Below are 16340 nucleotides of genomic sequence, written 5' to 3'. Positions count from 1 at the left end.
GATAGCCCCATTAAAAATGGCATACTCATACTATGATTAGAAAATAGACACTTATAACACAGGATGCTGTGGATGCAAGAAGGACCTGCATGAAACCGTAAAAGCACAACCACACGCCATTCTCTGCGCTCTGGTCACAAGTTCCAACTGCTCAAAATATTAGTATAATACATCAGTAGCAAAAAGCAGGTTGATTGCAGAGAGAGGAAGACAGAAAAATCATACTGCAAACGCTAAACCTAGTTCTGGTTCGCAGAGGAATTTTTGCAGTTTTGCCAGTCAGGAGAGGATAAGATGCAGCCCAGAACTTTGTGCAGCACAGATCTGGTCAGGATTACAAAGCAGAAGTTACATTTCTGTTACAAAAAGGGAGGAGGACAGGTAGCACAGCTCTGATGGAAATGTATGAAGAGACAAGGCTGGAAGATTTACATAGCTGCTCATTCTCCTCTGCAATATAAAAGCACCACATAGAGGAATTCACTGTTTCAGCATTACCAGAACCCCAAAGGGCCCTGAAAAATGTTAGCTTAGGGCAAACGATGCGGTCACAGCAGTTATAAACATCATTGAGGAAACCAGCACAGATCAAGATTTCACACCAAAATCTCTTTCTAGGCATTTTTCAATATCAAATTAAAAAAGCTCTCAAAACTTTTCGGGAAAAAGGCTGCAATTTATGAATCGTCATTTAAATTGGGTAATCTGATAGATTAAAGTGCCTCTTTATACCACAAGGGCAATCGGCTTCCTGTCATCTATTTAGTGGACAATGCTAAGGTTTTATAGAAGAGTATAAATATTAACTATTTCCCCAAGTAGTGGTGAAATGCAGGTCTCAAGCCATTATACTTAACTTTGATACTTAATACAAATACTTAAAATCTCAAATTCTGATATTGCTCAGCAACTAAGGCCTTTGTGGACCCCAGTATATCCTTAGTAATAGCTGTGTCCCACATTAACAAAATTTCCCTGCTTTTATAGCATTAAGGCAACCTCTTGCTGTGCCTATCTCCCTCTTTTCTCAGCTGGGATGGTAGGCAGTCACAAATCAAGCTAGTAACTGGGGCAGGATTGGGAAGAAGGAGAAATCTACCTTTACCAGCTGACAGCTTTCATGTAACAGGAGAATAAGTTGCACAGCAACATTCATGCTTCATTTCTCAGATACATTTGTGGCAGGAATAGGAAAGGAAAGACAAAAGCTAAAGCAAAATCATCTCAGATCAATGCACTGGACTGCTTCCAATCTTTCAATCCTTTATTACCCAAACAGTGGAGATAGGACCGATTTGCCTTCCAAGGAACTGTGCTGCAGGCTGTAAAAAGAAGAGCTGGGTTTTCAGGTAGGAGTTTAAAAATCTGAATTCTTGTTTCTGTATACAATGTGTGTTTAGTGAAGTATTGGATAGTCCTTAGTGAAACACTAAACAGTGTTTAGTGAAGTAAATACTGTAACTGGACAGTCCAAATAAAAGCTTCAGCTTAGACAGCAATTCAAATATCAAGAAAGCAACAATACCCTTGACGAACTATCTTGAATATCATGTTCCCACACTCATGAATTTAAGCCACGAGCATCGAAGTGAGCAGAAAGAGCAGCTAAGTGATATGAAAGACAGAAGAACTGACTTTCCAAATGGAAAGAGCTTATAGCTAGGTGATGATAAGAAGATGTTAAAATAAAAAAAAAAACACAAAACAAAAAAACCCTCCCACAGTGTTTGAAGGTTATGGAACATTTAGAACAGGTACATGTACTACAGAAAGAAAATATATATTATCAAGAGCTTCCTGACAAGAAGGTACATTAGACTAAGAATATTACCCCAAATGTCTTGCAGCAACTTGAATGGATTTTTGCATCTAATCTGAACAAACCCGTGAGGAAGTGCTTTGAGATCTACCTAATTCAGAAGCCTTAGAATCAAGCCATGAAACTGGATATACAGTATGACCAAAGAAGGACCAATCAGGAGATGATGATTACTTTAAAATATATTTTAAAATTTCTGTGGACGTTCTACCCCTCCCTTCCCCCTCCAGTATGAACAGGTATAAATACAGTTGTACATAACAATAAAATAAAGGGAAAAAATCTGCTGGGCACTCTGGCAGAGCTAAAGTTAAGCTGACAGTAAAATCAAAACATGCTGTTTGTTTTATTGCCCGTATTTATTAAATTCACTTCTTTACTTTATACCCAGGTAGTAAGTATATGGATACCATTTGATATTTATGCAGTCATCATTCAAAGCCCACACTTTCTTTGTAATAAAAACTTTTTAACTTTTACTAATGTTCAATACAGAGATGGCTACTAGGAAGCACAGCTGCAAACAGAATAGAGGGAGATCATCACAGGCAGCAACAAAATATGAACCACACACTGGAAAGATTCAGACTTTCCCAAGATCCAGTGACAGGCAAATCTTAGTGGAAGACATTGGAGGTTTAGTGCTTCAGAAATTCAGTTACACACACATATGGAAACAACATCCCTGTGAGAAGTTGATCAGACATCTTTAAATGACTTATTTGCCCTTCATCTTATTTGCCCTTGAGCAACTGACATTAAGAAATAATTAATGAATCCAGTATGAAGTTTTTCCTTATTTTCCCAAATTCAAATTCTATCACTGCCTGTCAGCAAAATTTCACTGAGGCCAAAGAAGATTCAAGTCTTCACCAATCAGTACTTAAAGTCTAAGTACAAGAAAACATTTTTCTTCTAGAGCCTGAACGAGAAACTGTAGATGGGACCCTAACTTACACACAGGTCAGCAGATCTTTGAAATCTTGGTATTTTTAAAGTTCTGTCATTTTCCCAACTAGGCTCCCAGTTGTTTGAATCCCTGGCTGTCTTTGAGAATGATGGAAGTCCGTAAGAAGGAAGGAAGAGATTGTATCTTTTAAAAAGTTGCCATTTCTGAAGCAGTCTTCTCTTGTACAAGACTTCTTTCATAAAGGGTGAATGTTTATATAGCTATGACTATCTCGCAGAACAAAAGCTCTACCTGGATCATGTATAAAAAAAAATCTTAGAAAGAAATTGTTAGGAATACTGTATGTTTTCTTGGATTATTCCCAGAATCTGTTCTACATATCCTATGTAGTCTCAGAATACATATTGTAGTATTTACATTATTACCTATTCACCATTCATGACAGATAGTGACCTATATTTCACATAAATTAAAGCCTGTGTAATACTGAATTAATTTAATATAATGAACAAACATTTTATATATGTTTGACATAAGGGTTGCATGAGGTGAGAATACATTTATAGTGACCATAAGCACTACAGATATAGTTCCACAGAACTGTTGTATACTGAAATATCCCAGCATTAATATCTTACCTGTCTTTTTACATTTTCGCTTTATAACCACATATTCTAATACTGTCCTTGTATCAGTACAATTTGCTAGATATCAGGGATGTTATCTTCATAATATGCTAATAGAAAAAGCATAATACAGAAAATAGTGTACAAGATCTTAGTCCTACACCAAAGGAGCATACACGACTCCTGGACCTGATACGAAATGCACAGAAATTGAGATTATAAAGCATGAAACGTTATGTGACAAAACTGGTATTCAAAAATTATCAATATTACTTAGAGCAGAACATTACTTGTATCAAATACTGTCAGTCTTCTACTATCTGACTACCCAAAAAAGAATATAGCATATAAGAAATCAGTGCAAGTAAGACATGTTAAAAAAAGTATATCTTAGTAACTAAAGATGAGAGATTTCTAGATTTACCTGTATCAAGTTCTCAAATATTCAGCAGTATTTAGCTTCATAGTACTGAAAGACTGCCACAGTACAGCATTGCATTACTGCATTAGCAATTAGCTTGCATTTTATCAGTTATCCTTGGGAACAGCAGATTTAAGTATTACTGTGAGCTCAGCATTATGAAGGTATGTTTATGAGGCTTAATGCAGTGAAAAGCCAGAGGAGAGCAGCAGCATTTAGGAGGAACTGTAGCACAAGGAATACAGATACCAGTGACAATAAGGTGTACATTTAATATTATCACTAGAAATATTGTCACAAACACAGCAGTATTAATGATAACTCCCATTTCCAAATCACTGATTTAAAAATATGTACAGTACAATATAGGTTATAGAATTATTCCAGTTTATATAAATTAATATGACTGCTTACATGCAAATGTGCCTCTTGGATATTTACAGTTGCTAGCTCTACGCAAAGCAATTAAATGATTTAGTCACTACATTTTAGAGGAAAAGCAAAAGGACTAACAAATGTTAGTTGAAAAATATTTTCATCACACTTCCCTAGGATTTTAACATTCAGAAAAAAGAAGTTCTCTAGTCAATATTATCACAGTATTTTGTCCTACTGCTGCAGATAAAATAATTTAAGGAGTACATAACAATTATATAGTACCTTACCCTTTCTACCGGTGAACCATAGCATGCAATGACGAAACATAGCAGTGGCAGATGGCATTGGTGTTAGTAAATGTGAATAAAAGGATAATAGCAGAGAAATGGTGACTGGCAGACAAGACACAGAAATGTAGATGAAATGAATGCAAGCTGGTAAATCTTGAAGCAAAGCTCCACCTTTAAGCCAAATGTTGCCTCTAGTCTCCTCATAATTGAGCATTAAGTTCTATTTGGATACAAATTGCAACCTTCAGACCAGTCTTGATTCTCTTCATACAGAAATGCATAATTGTATCTTGATAACGAAGATCAGAAACGTTTTGTAAGCGAAACCCATAATCAGAAGCCCATTACTTTCTCCCCTTGAGTGATTTATTCTTTACATTTTTAATCTCCAAATCATGCCAGAGCTACAGTCTCTTTCTAGCACATATGTATCCACTGCAGATGTAAATCCCTGTCTAACCTGCAGCACCCCTGGATCCAGAATGTTCTCAGTGTGCTCATTCATGCTGTTCTGTTGCCAAACATTTAAAATCATCCATCAAATACAAGTGGAATCTATTATAAGAAAAAAACAATCTCTTCTTTCAGCTCACCCTGAAAATGGAAGGTTTTCTGATCAACAGTTATTGTGAAGGTGCTGTCGTCCTCATCGTCTATACCAATCACAGCTCCCTGTGAAACAAAGAACAAAATCCTGATAAGGCAAGCAGTGACATCAGCAGCATACACTCTATCACTACACCACTGGAATTTAAAAAGCATTGACAAATTAGAAGCAAACTGAATACAGTAAAGAGCAGAAAGATTCTCTATTTAGTCATAAGATGCAAGTAATTTTTTTAAAATAACAAATTTTTAGTTGCAGAAAAGAACAGTAATTATTTGTAAAACTGTTATTTTCTGGATAATAATATGCATCTTTTATTTTTGTAATGGAGGTGGCTTTACGCTACAGCAGCATTATAGTAAACAGTTTTCTACTACATTACAACTTATATTTTAAAGAAGAATGGGGAGCAATATTTTATAAGTACTTTCCATGTACAAAAATACTAATTCATATATACTCTACAAAAAGAAGCTCTTGACCTGATTTTATCTACCAGTCTATAAAAAAAAATAAAACATTCCAGCAAAATTAATTTGGCCCATCATGTCATGTCACTGCTATAATGCATGATCTAGTTTTCAGTCCCTAAGTAAATATTATCAGTAAGTCAACAGCAGCTAGCTATATCAAAAGCAGCTAGCTTTGTCTTCTAATTCCTCATGAATTATTAGAAGGAAATTCAAATAAATTATACAGTTAGAGACCATCTGTGCTCAGCTATTTACAAATCTATCCACATCATCTTTATTCCTGTCCCCCCCACAACCACTTAATAAATAACACAGTTTTTCACCCAGGAGGAGAAGATGCTGAAAACGAATCATTCTAGGCCTCTGCCAACTCCAATAAATTATAACATTTAATTAAAAATACTTCAAAAATCACCAATGGATTTACTCAGTTTCTCTTTTCCGGGAGACACAGGATCTGGATCTGTTTTATCCTTCCCCCTCCCACAAAACAGACATATCCATCACTGGAAGGTCCACATATTTAAGAGGTAAATTCTGCCCTTGCTGTCCAAGTAAACAGCAAGCAACAGTAGTACGAGCACCTGTGAGACAATTCCAACAAGTGCTTCATTTCATTCAGCCAAGTATCATACAGCAACCGCAGAGTAGGGGGTTAGGTAAATATCAGGCTGCCCAAAACATAAGAATTGTTTTGGTACAGACTTAGGGGCAGGGGCATCTGAATCAATCTTATTCACACACATTCTTCACAGCCCCTATATGAGGCTTCTGGCCAATGCTACCAGCTCACGTATGGCTGGGACTATCACAGGCACCACAAGACTCAGTGGAAGGAAGAGGTCCTATTTAAGAATAGCACCAACCATATGTAATTCAAGGCCCTACAGCAGGAAAGGATAGCTCAAACTGGTTTATTTCCCTCCACTGACAAAAATGTACCACTTAACTTCTCCAAAGGAGTACCTTCCATATAGGCTTTTCAAGGACAGCTCTGTGATCACAATAAAAGAGGCACCTAAAGTGTACCCAAGCCAGTATAATTCTGAATACTTTCAGTGCCAGGACATAACAACAACCAGATGACTAGTCATTACATTTGGAGACTATCTGGTAATCATGCAGTGTGCCAGTGACTTGACATGATGGGCTAGATTCATTTTGCCAGAATGTTTTGGGGATTTTTAAATAGACCAATAGATAAAAAACGTCTGGCACTTTAAGTACACGGTTTGCTACACAACAAATCAGAAGATCACTGCAAGTTGTACAATATCATTCTCGTCACCAGCTATACCAAAAATCTGTAAGTCAGACACCAAGAACATGACCAAGATATTCTCCCCACAGAATATAGGTAAAACTAATGTAAGGCTAAAAAGGTCAGACTAGGACAGCTAAATCCTGCCTCCATCCTGAGTGGTGAGAGGAAACTGGGGAGGAGGAAGAGCACACCACTGCCTGTGATCTCAGCACAAAGCTGCATAAAGTGCACACACTCTAACTGCAGTGCTGAGGCAAAGGGTCTGAGCATAAGCATAGAAGATGCTTTTGTTGTCATGTAGATAATACATATGGACAAGTAAAAGAAAAACTAAAGTGCCAAAGTTTAAGTGTATATTCCAGACAACTTAAGCAGGACCTAAGCATAGTATAGATGACACAGATTCCTCTATGAACACACCTTCCTAAACACACTATGACAGTCAACAAAAGAATTTGAAGATGAAACTTCAGGCCTATGAAACATGTATCAAGAGCAAAAAGGTGAGGAACAAGCTTTTAAAAATCCATTCAAGAAAAAAAGAATTATTTTAGCCAAATTGCTTAAATTACATGTTTGTTTATGTTCACACCTACAATTACAAATCAACAATGACTCTAAACAGAAAACCTCTTTGATAGAATTTCAGGCTGCAAAAGCCCATCTGTTCAGCTATCAGTATCACTGTCATCTGCCAGAAGAGATGCTTTACAAAAGTAGAAAAAAGAAAGATTCCTTCCTCCCTCACAAAAAAAAAAAACCCCACACATATTCAGAGAAAAGATGGAGGAGTCAGCAAATCTTCAGAAAACTCCAAAGAGTAATTTGGGGTGGGAGACTGGCAGATGGGGGAAGAGAAAGGGATTGTTTTACGTTAAATACATATAAAAATGGATCATGCAAAATCGAACAGATTGTTCACTTTTAATATTTCCTGAACTGACAGGCTGAGACCAACCTCCACATTACAGGCTCACAACAGTATTAAAGCAGGCATAGTTTTTCACACTAAATTTTTTCTACACAATGCAAAAAACGTCCTCATGAATCTTTGGGAATATAATGTTCTAGACAGCTGTTTGAGTTTACATTACCCTTAAAGAAATTCTAAATTAAGATACCAATACATTAAACAGAGGAAAGTGCAAAAAAGTAATCAGGAATCCAGATGAATGGAGTTTCTCTGTATGAATCTCAAAAGGTTATTGGTACCCCTTTATTAGGCCCACAGAAAGACTAGAAAGGAGTAACAACAGAAGGAAGGAATAACTGGGAGAAGCAGAGTTCTGCTGCAACACTCATCACATTGAGTGTCAGACCACAGATCACCTTCCCTACACTCCTCTTACTTCAAGACTCAAAATGCTTCCATGCACACCCATTATCCTCCTGACCCCTTCCCCTATTTACATCAGCTCTTCACAAGACCACTGCATACTGGAACTAGAGATTCTATGAGGATGGGAAAAAAAATAGAAAACAGACTTGTGCGAGAAATATTTTTGGCAAGTGCACGACCACAAGGTAGAAACTGGGCATGTGCAAAGACATCCCAGCATTCCCAGCTCACTTCAGTACTGTCACTTCAAGCTACAACAGCAGCATTCAAGGTTAAATGTCCCAAGTCAAAGTCCCTCAAATAGGTAACACTCAGCTTTCCCACTCTGCTTCTTCTTATCGCTGTTTCCCCAATTTGCATCCCCCCTCAGCTGATATTTGAAAAACTTTGCCTGCTATGTTCTTCCTTCCCTTTCCAGTCCTCCTTTGTTTTACTTAGCTCAAGCACAGTCAAGTGGCAGGCCTAAAGAGTGTCCAAACTGGCAGAACAGAGGACACCATAAGAGAATAAAGGCAAATCAGAAGGACAGAAGGAAACAGTTTTGCAATGATTTCTGTAGGTACAGAACATATATGTATATACATACATACCTCCACACACAAAGAAGTGAGAACTGCAAACAGCAACTTTTTCATAGCGTGCTACTACTAACCCATCTTACTCTGTCATATAATGTTTTTATACAATGTACAAAATTATAGAATGTAATTAGCCCAGCATGTCACTTGACCTCTAATGTTTTCTTTCTTTAAATACTTTCACTATTTCAGTATTTTGCTGAGTCAGGAATAGAGCCCAAACCTCAAAAGTCTCCTTGCAGTTCTCTCCATTAAGCCATATTATACACAGTAGGTCATTAAGTACTGAATAAAACAATACTTACCCTGAGTCTAACACACCCTCGGCGTGATCCTCTCATCATTTTGTCTTTTGACTGAAACAGAAAAAAACCAGATCACTGGATTAACAAATACAGTAAGAACTGCAAGGAGAAAGTTAGTTATTCAAAGCAACTAAGAAAAGAATAAAGCATTTTTGTATGTTTTATTGACTGACTAAATGAGATGCAACTTCTGTTACAGAATATGTTAGGTCTCACACAAAAGAAAGTACACCACCATGGTATCAAAAAAGTAATCCTTCAAAAAAATAAGAATACAATATCCCACTTCAAGAAGTTTTGTAGATACCTTGAAGAAATACTTAGAAGATGCAGTCTACCCCTTTACAGAAAGTAAGAAGTGAAGCAAAAAGGAATTAAGGAATATTAAAAAGTGGCAGTACGCTAATTTACATATTCCTCCTTTCTCTCCTACTCTCAGAAAGCATCCATATAACAAAATCCAGCTGTGCAGGCAGAATTGTACAAATGAAATGATATTTCTGCCAGCAAGTTTCCCAGATTCTTATCCCTTTTCATATAAATTTCATGTTTAGACAGGTTTCTATGTCTACTTCCTAGATAGTACAGCCTGCTTTCATTACAACAGTTAGAAAAGTTATGTTTATAGCCATTTAAGCGGTGAGAGCCCAGATCAGAAAACAGGATTCCTATGTCCATAACCAGTGCCCAAACCTGTAGACCAGCTCCCCTTGCAGCTAAATTAGTGAATCTCTTCTTTAGTATCTGTTTGAAGCTCTGACAAGGGAATTCCAGGGAAAAAAACCCTCACCCTCCCCCCCCCCAACAGGCAATTCTAAACAGCCAACTCAATTCTAGCTTGAAATTGTGATACCTTGAACTTTCAGCTATTCCCAGCACTGACTCAGGTAGATTTGTCAGTAACTTTCTGCCAATGTCGTAAGTGTTATTGGGCGATATCTGCAAGCCCAAGTAGCACACATACAAACTGTTTCAGATAAAGAAAAAAACAAAACATTTTGGACATCCTAAATACTCAGTTTTCTGATAGATGGAAAACATCTTCTGGTTTTTAACTACCCACACACACACACTTTCTGTTTTTTAAATGATAAATTACATGCCGTTGTAGCCTTATCTGCAAACGTAGTCTTACCATCCTCTCTTGTCATCCTCTCTTATCATCTCTCTTACCATCCAAATATTCAAACTATATTATTTCAGGTCATGAAAACACAGCTATCACTGGTGTCTCATGAACTGGTTCTCTTGCTGTCATCTTCCGAAATAGCCACTTCTTTCCAACAGTATCTTAACAATTCCATCTAGACAATATATCGATGTGATTATGACCAGCCCTATTTTCCCTGAGGCCATTAGACAATGAAATCTTACTGATATCAGTGAGAAAAAAGACAGGAACCAGAACTATCAGTCTTAACAGCAACAAATTATTTTCCATCTGCTACATAGTTGAGATATAGCTACAAGGAAAGCATGAAGCAGTCACAGCAAGTCCTATTCACTAAAGATAATTTAAAAATATAGCAGTCAGAGCTTCAAATAAAGTTATGTTTTTGCTGATCTCTCACTCGATTCAATCTCTAATTTGTCAGAGTTGACTTCTGAATGTTAGAAACCATCAGTATTAATCTATCTGTTTTCACATCAATATATGTTAGCTGGTCAAAATGGAATGGATGTGAAAACAAGCAGTGCATCCATAATGTATTCTACAGATATACAGTTTCTTTGTAGATTTCCTGAATGAAAACTTCTATGTAGGGGAGATTTTTTTGAAGGGTCTTTTGTTAAAGTTCAAAACCAGTAAAGAATCTAGAAACAAAGTTACTCCAATAATTTTCTATCAGAAATTGTATATACTTGGGACACACCTCACTAGAGTACACTTTTATATTTTATATTCACTGTCTTGAGTGTTCGCCTAAAATGGGAGGACACTACTGAGAGCTTATTACTCCCTCTGGTGGTTTCAAGAAGAAATATTGGCATTGTCTTAGCAGGAAAGAAAATAACCTGGACTGAGGATGCAACTCTGCAGCAGCTGAAAGAAACCTGTCAGGTCTGACTTTCCAGATCACACACTCCAGGCCCTCTGGCATGCCAGGCAAAGCCCTCCCACCTCGCTGTACTGAGCACAGGCAGGGAACCCAATGAGACAAAAAGCAAAGGTAGCAGAAGAGACATTTGGTTTGGTTTGGTTTAGATCCCTCAACCAGCTAAGTGCAGGGAAGATGAGAGCTAGTCCTAATGCAAGGGAGGGCAGAATCCCAACAACCCTGATTTCCACTGTGTGGAATGACTATCACCTCAACTACAAAAGATACTGTAAAAGCCTTCTGTTTTCTTGTACACCACATTTTAATGGAATGGAAATTAAGTTTAAACATTATAATGTTCTTAGTCTGCAAAAAGATTCACAAGATAAATCACAGGTTCAGAGTGTGGTCCTATACACTTACAATTTCGCCATCTTCAGACAGAGCTTTAATTGGTTAATACCAATTATAACGAAGCGGTAAATCTAATTTATTCTACCTAAGTGGAATAAAGCACCTATCATTCCAATATCTGAACCCCTTGTGCACTAAAGCATGCAGCTACCATCGCACATAGTGCTCTATTCTCTCATTGGAATACAGCAAATCTCGTACAGATTGCTGCAGGAGAGGACTTTAAAACATAACTCAGCTGACATTTTAGATTTGCACCCCCCCTCCAAAAGTAAGCTTTTATAAAAAATACAACTCAGACAGCTTCAGCTTCCCCTTAGAGCAATATGTTTTACCCTTTGGTTGAAATTAGGCATGGGTATCCAATATGTTCTATACTTGGTCAAGTATTCTTGGATAAATAAAGCCATCCTGTAACTGGTTTGAGGAATGGTTCCACTTCATGGAACAAAATCTCATACAGCAGAAAGACATCTCTGAATGGCTAGTAAAAAAGTCACATTTTACTTTCTTTTTATATTTAAAGTTTTAATAGGCAGCTGTCTTTTTTCAGTGATCAGTTTTATAACCAGACAAAATGACATTTTCCATAAACTTTCAATACACAGTGTACTGATTTTGATGATAATGGACTTGAATAGGTTACAAGCAGACAGCAACACAAGATAAATTTCAGCTGAAACTCAAATAAAAATTTGTAAAGATGAACAAAGCTATACAGTATTACTGCAGGGGGAATGGAGGTATCTCCCCCAAAAATATGGCCTTTATTGGTTTCTTTTCTACATCCACACAGTGAAGTTGATCAAATACAGAACTGATCTAACATAAGGCATTTCAGGTAACCTACAACTTTTTTCGAGAAATGAAAATAATGCCTGGGTCTATTTAAAAAACAAAACAAAATTAAAATCCTAATCCCCCAAAGGCCCCCAGCCCTCCTTCATCTTCAGAACTACTACTATTTCATTTGAGTTTTAGCTGTCGCATGGGAAGTTTAAGATTTCAATATAAAACCCAGCTGCTGTCTGCCTCCAAAACTTCTCAAGCACAAGTTCTGCTTGTGCAGAAGTGCACAGAACTTGAAGAGGTACATGTTTGACTCACACAGTGCTGTCAAGGAAATCTCTAACATAAGTACACAGATGAGCAAAACCACTTAGGACATTTATTTCCCATTAGGGATGAAGAACCTGGAACAAGCTCTATTTATAAACAGTGATTTTTGCAGTTTAACTACATCTACAGGAGAAGCTTTAGTTTGGACCACTTTCCATAATAGTCATTGTTCTCATCAAATGCTAAGGCAACCCTTATTTTTCAAGCAGTAATAAAAGCCAACAACTTAAAAACTTAACATGCTGTTAGTTTTTGGTAAGTCCACCATTCTTCTAGCTCCGTTGCAAGGCACACCCCAGTCTCAGAAGAGGACCTCCTCGAGCATAGGGACAGCATCTAACAGCCATGTTGTTTCTGTAGCTAAAGCTTTGACTTTTGTGGATGCAGTCATAAAGCAGGAACCAAAACACTGCAACAATAAGAGAGGATGCCACTGGGGCTCATTTAACCCCAATAGATGCCATGTATACCTGAAAAAGGTAAGGCAACAATTTATGGTTCCTGACATAGAAAAGCATTACACTGCTTATAGAATCCTACAAGAAATTAATACATTAATAATAAAGGCCTTGACTGGATCAAGGTGTAAAAGATACAGCACAATCACAGGACCCTCCCTTCAGCCTCTTCCCCAAGAAGCACAGCTACAGACTAAACAGCCTATATCTGCAACAGGACTGGGTATCTGATCACCACGTTGATCTTTTCAAATTTCTAAATACTGTAATTGCTATTAAAAGGTCATACTGTATAATTCTCAGTTATTTTAAATAAAGCTTATTCATTAAATTGTCTCTCTCACCTGACAATTCATTAGCTCATTAGATTCAGCTTAACTGATCCATTCCCAACCTGCATTGAGGAAAGACTTTTAAATAGCTAGAAACCTTAAACTAAGTTGTACTCTAACAACAACAAAAAAAAATTGATCCCCTAGATTGCTACTGGTTTTATTTTGTACACCTAATAAAGAAAATATAAAAGACATGCAGTAGATGAGATTTTGCAGGTAAGTGAACAGATTTAGTACTGAACTGGTTTTCTTTGGATCCACAGTTAGCACATGATCTGTACTCTTCTGATTTGCCAAACTGTACCCATCTTGATCCAGATCCTACATGAGCACCCAACTACACTTCATGAAATTAATGGAGCAGACAACATGGCTGGCTTTGAGAGGACAGACGACATGCAGTTCAGAGTGCCAGTACAAAATTAACCCATCAAATATTTTTTAACAAATCTGAACAAGCACAATATGTTTATATTGGATGAGAAATGCCAATGACATGCACTGCAAAGTGATCATCAAGTATTGGGAGACCTAAAACCAGGCCTATAACTTAACTACTAAAAAGGAGGCAGCTACTCAGCTACTTAAATTATAATCCTGTAACAATTTATTCTGTGCATCAAAACCTGTGATACAAAGTTAAAACTATGTACAAAATTCAATTTAGTGTTGCATAATAGCCATCAATATTTTTTATCCTGTGTCTATAAATTAAGAATTCTTTTTCTTATTATACCTAGTTTGCTTATAGTTTTGTCTGTTTTTATTAGATTCACCAAGCTGTTTGCAGTGCATGTGACAGATCAAGTTATTACAGGAAAAAGTGTAACCTCAGCTGAGAATGGAAAGCAGAGACCTCAAAGGGAATGTTTGTGCAAAAGCAGATTTTTTTTTCCTGTTTTCTTGGGATTTTTGCACATAGCTGTTGACTGAGAACCTGTATTTGGAAAAAGCAGGAAAACGCATTCAAATGAAAGTCTCTACCACAGGGGCACTGAGCCATGACTCCAGCTTCAGAGGCATCATTTGAAATCAAGTTAATAAGATTTGTTTCCAGTTCACCACCAAAGGTACATTAAACTGCTGCAAAATTTAAGTCCCCCTCCTCAATATCTGGATTGCACAATCCACAAGCAGTTCTTCAATAAAGTACAGCCAGTATTAAAGTTGCTAATTAGCAGCAATCTTTAAAAAGCATGAGGGGAAAAATATTTTTACACCACCACAACTACTTCCTCCTAATGACTTTTTCACATAGATTTTGCTACTGAAAGCATTCAACCAGCATATGTTTTTAAAAGTAGTTTGATGGAATGATTAATGAAACAACAGAATAAAATTAAATTTAATTAAATTTAATTTAAATCTATTCTTTAGGCATGTATTGCTGCAAGAACCATTAAGATGATGGGAGGCTACCCAGTTTTGTTTCAAGGGTACACACGATGGAGTTGTCATACACAACAATTTTTTCTTGCAACCCTCATTCACTATACAAGGCAGCTGTTTAAGTCTACAACATTTTGAACAGTTCTGCTTTCAACACCGCCATATGTCAAATATCCCCAGAGTTTTAAAATATTTTAAGGAACTGACCTTCCTATCTACTGGCCCTGTTTTTAGCATTGTTTGCACAGCCATGCAAGTTCTGCTTTCAATTTATTATACAATTAAAATATTTATTTAAAGGCTACACTTAAAACAAGAATTTAAATCAGATTTTCAACCTTGAGGGGTTCTCTGAATTATTTCTACAGGATTCCCAAGGGTAATCAAGGCTATAGCTGATGTGTATTTAAGACAGCACTTCCGTCAGAAAACACAAACAAAAAGCAAATTGCGTTCAACTCCCTCTTCCTCCCTAGCCACTTCTTTGTCTTCACGCTATCTTCCAACTATAATGCCAACACACATTTTTATACTGACATGCAGAAAACAAATGACAGAACAAATTCAGCTGAAAAAATAAATCAGCAGAAAGTTATTTTTCAGCTGGAATCCAGCTTACGGAACAACTTTACAGCTCCTGTGCCAACAGAAGGCACAAATGAGCCACTTCGAGACTTTTCTGTTAAATATTATCAGTGCAGCCAGCTACACTCTGAAAAAAACACAATGCTTCAGTAGACTTACATTTGCTATACCTTCAGGACAAAACATTGGTGAATTCACAAATCAAAGAATATTGAGGGGAAAAAAGAAGTAATTTGTCAAACCATTGGTCAAACTGATCCAAAATGGCACACAGTCATTTATTTCATATTTTGCTCTTCAAAAAAAAGAAAAAAAGTAACCTTTTACTGATATCGGACAATCACTTATTCAAGCAAAACCACATAAAGACAATATTTGGATGACAAGTCCCGATCATACTCTCTGAAGTAAATAATTCATTAATAAATCTAAACAAACATAATCAGAAAGCAAATTTGAGGATGTACCTTTCTATTCAGAAAGAGAAAAAAACCCACAAATTACAGAAGAAGTGGGAAAAAAGCAAACAATTTGGCATTGTAAAAAACCTTTGTAAGACAACTTGGAAATGCATGTGAGAAACATTTGCATTCACACTTGCAAGTAGTACTACTAGTGTTCCCTGTAATACAACTAAGTATAGAGGAAGGAATACACAAATGAAAACAGAAATAAGTGTGAACATTAAATTCTCATTTTTTTCCTGACTCAGACTGAATGTAAAATCTTTGGCCTTGCTCCTTGAAGGTTCTAATCGTGTCAGAAATGTAAATTTAATTGAATTCATTTGCTTCTGATGTACGTGGCCAAAACATATTTAGGTTAACATCTACTCATTTTACCAAAAGACAAAGCATACTAATTTAGGTGCTTTTTTTTTTTTTACAAGTGCAATACTATTGCACACTAACTCTGTTTGAATGTTTATTCCACATTAAGGATACTTTTCTGCAGTCTATTTTCAGTTACTACCAAAGATGACTAAATACAA

At 36.7% G+C, this 16340-nt stretch overlaps 1 protein-coding gene across 2 annotated transcripts in view; it reads right to left on the bottom strand.

Annotated features, from left to right (window-relative positions):
- OSBPL9 (oxysterol binding protein like 9) overlaps positions 1-16340 on the bottom strand; it is a 65695-nt gene that overhangs the window by 46488 nt on the left and 2867 nt on the right. For both annotated transcript variants that reach the window (XM_075508745.1, XM_075508746.1), the window contains exons 2-3: positions 9011-9061; positions 5038-5116 (exon numbers count right to left, since the gene is read on the bottom strand). In XM_075508745.1, the coding sequence (XP_075364860.1) occupies positions 5038-5116; positions 9011-9061 (130 nt within the window). The remainder of the gene's footprint in view (positions 1-5037; positions 5117-9010; positions 9062-16340) is intronic.

This window comes from Mycteria americana, chromosome 7 (assembly GCF_035582795.1).
Source record: "Mycteria americana isolate JAX WOST 10 ecotype Jacksonville Zoo and Gardens chromosome 7, USCA_MyAme_1.0, whole genome shotgun sequence".
NCBI classification, from domain to species: domain Eukaryota; kingdom Metazoa; phylum Chordata; class Aves; order Ciconiiformes; family Ciconiidae; genus Mycteria; species Mycteria americana.
Note: the sequence above shows the minus strand (reverse complement) of the source record. Positions and strands in the feature narration are given on the sequence as shown.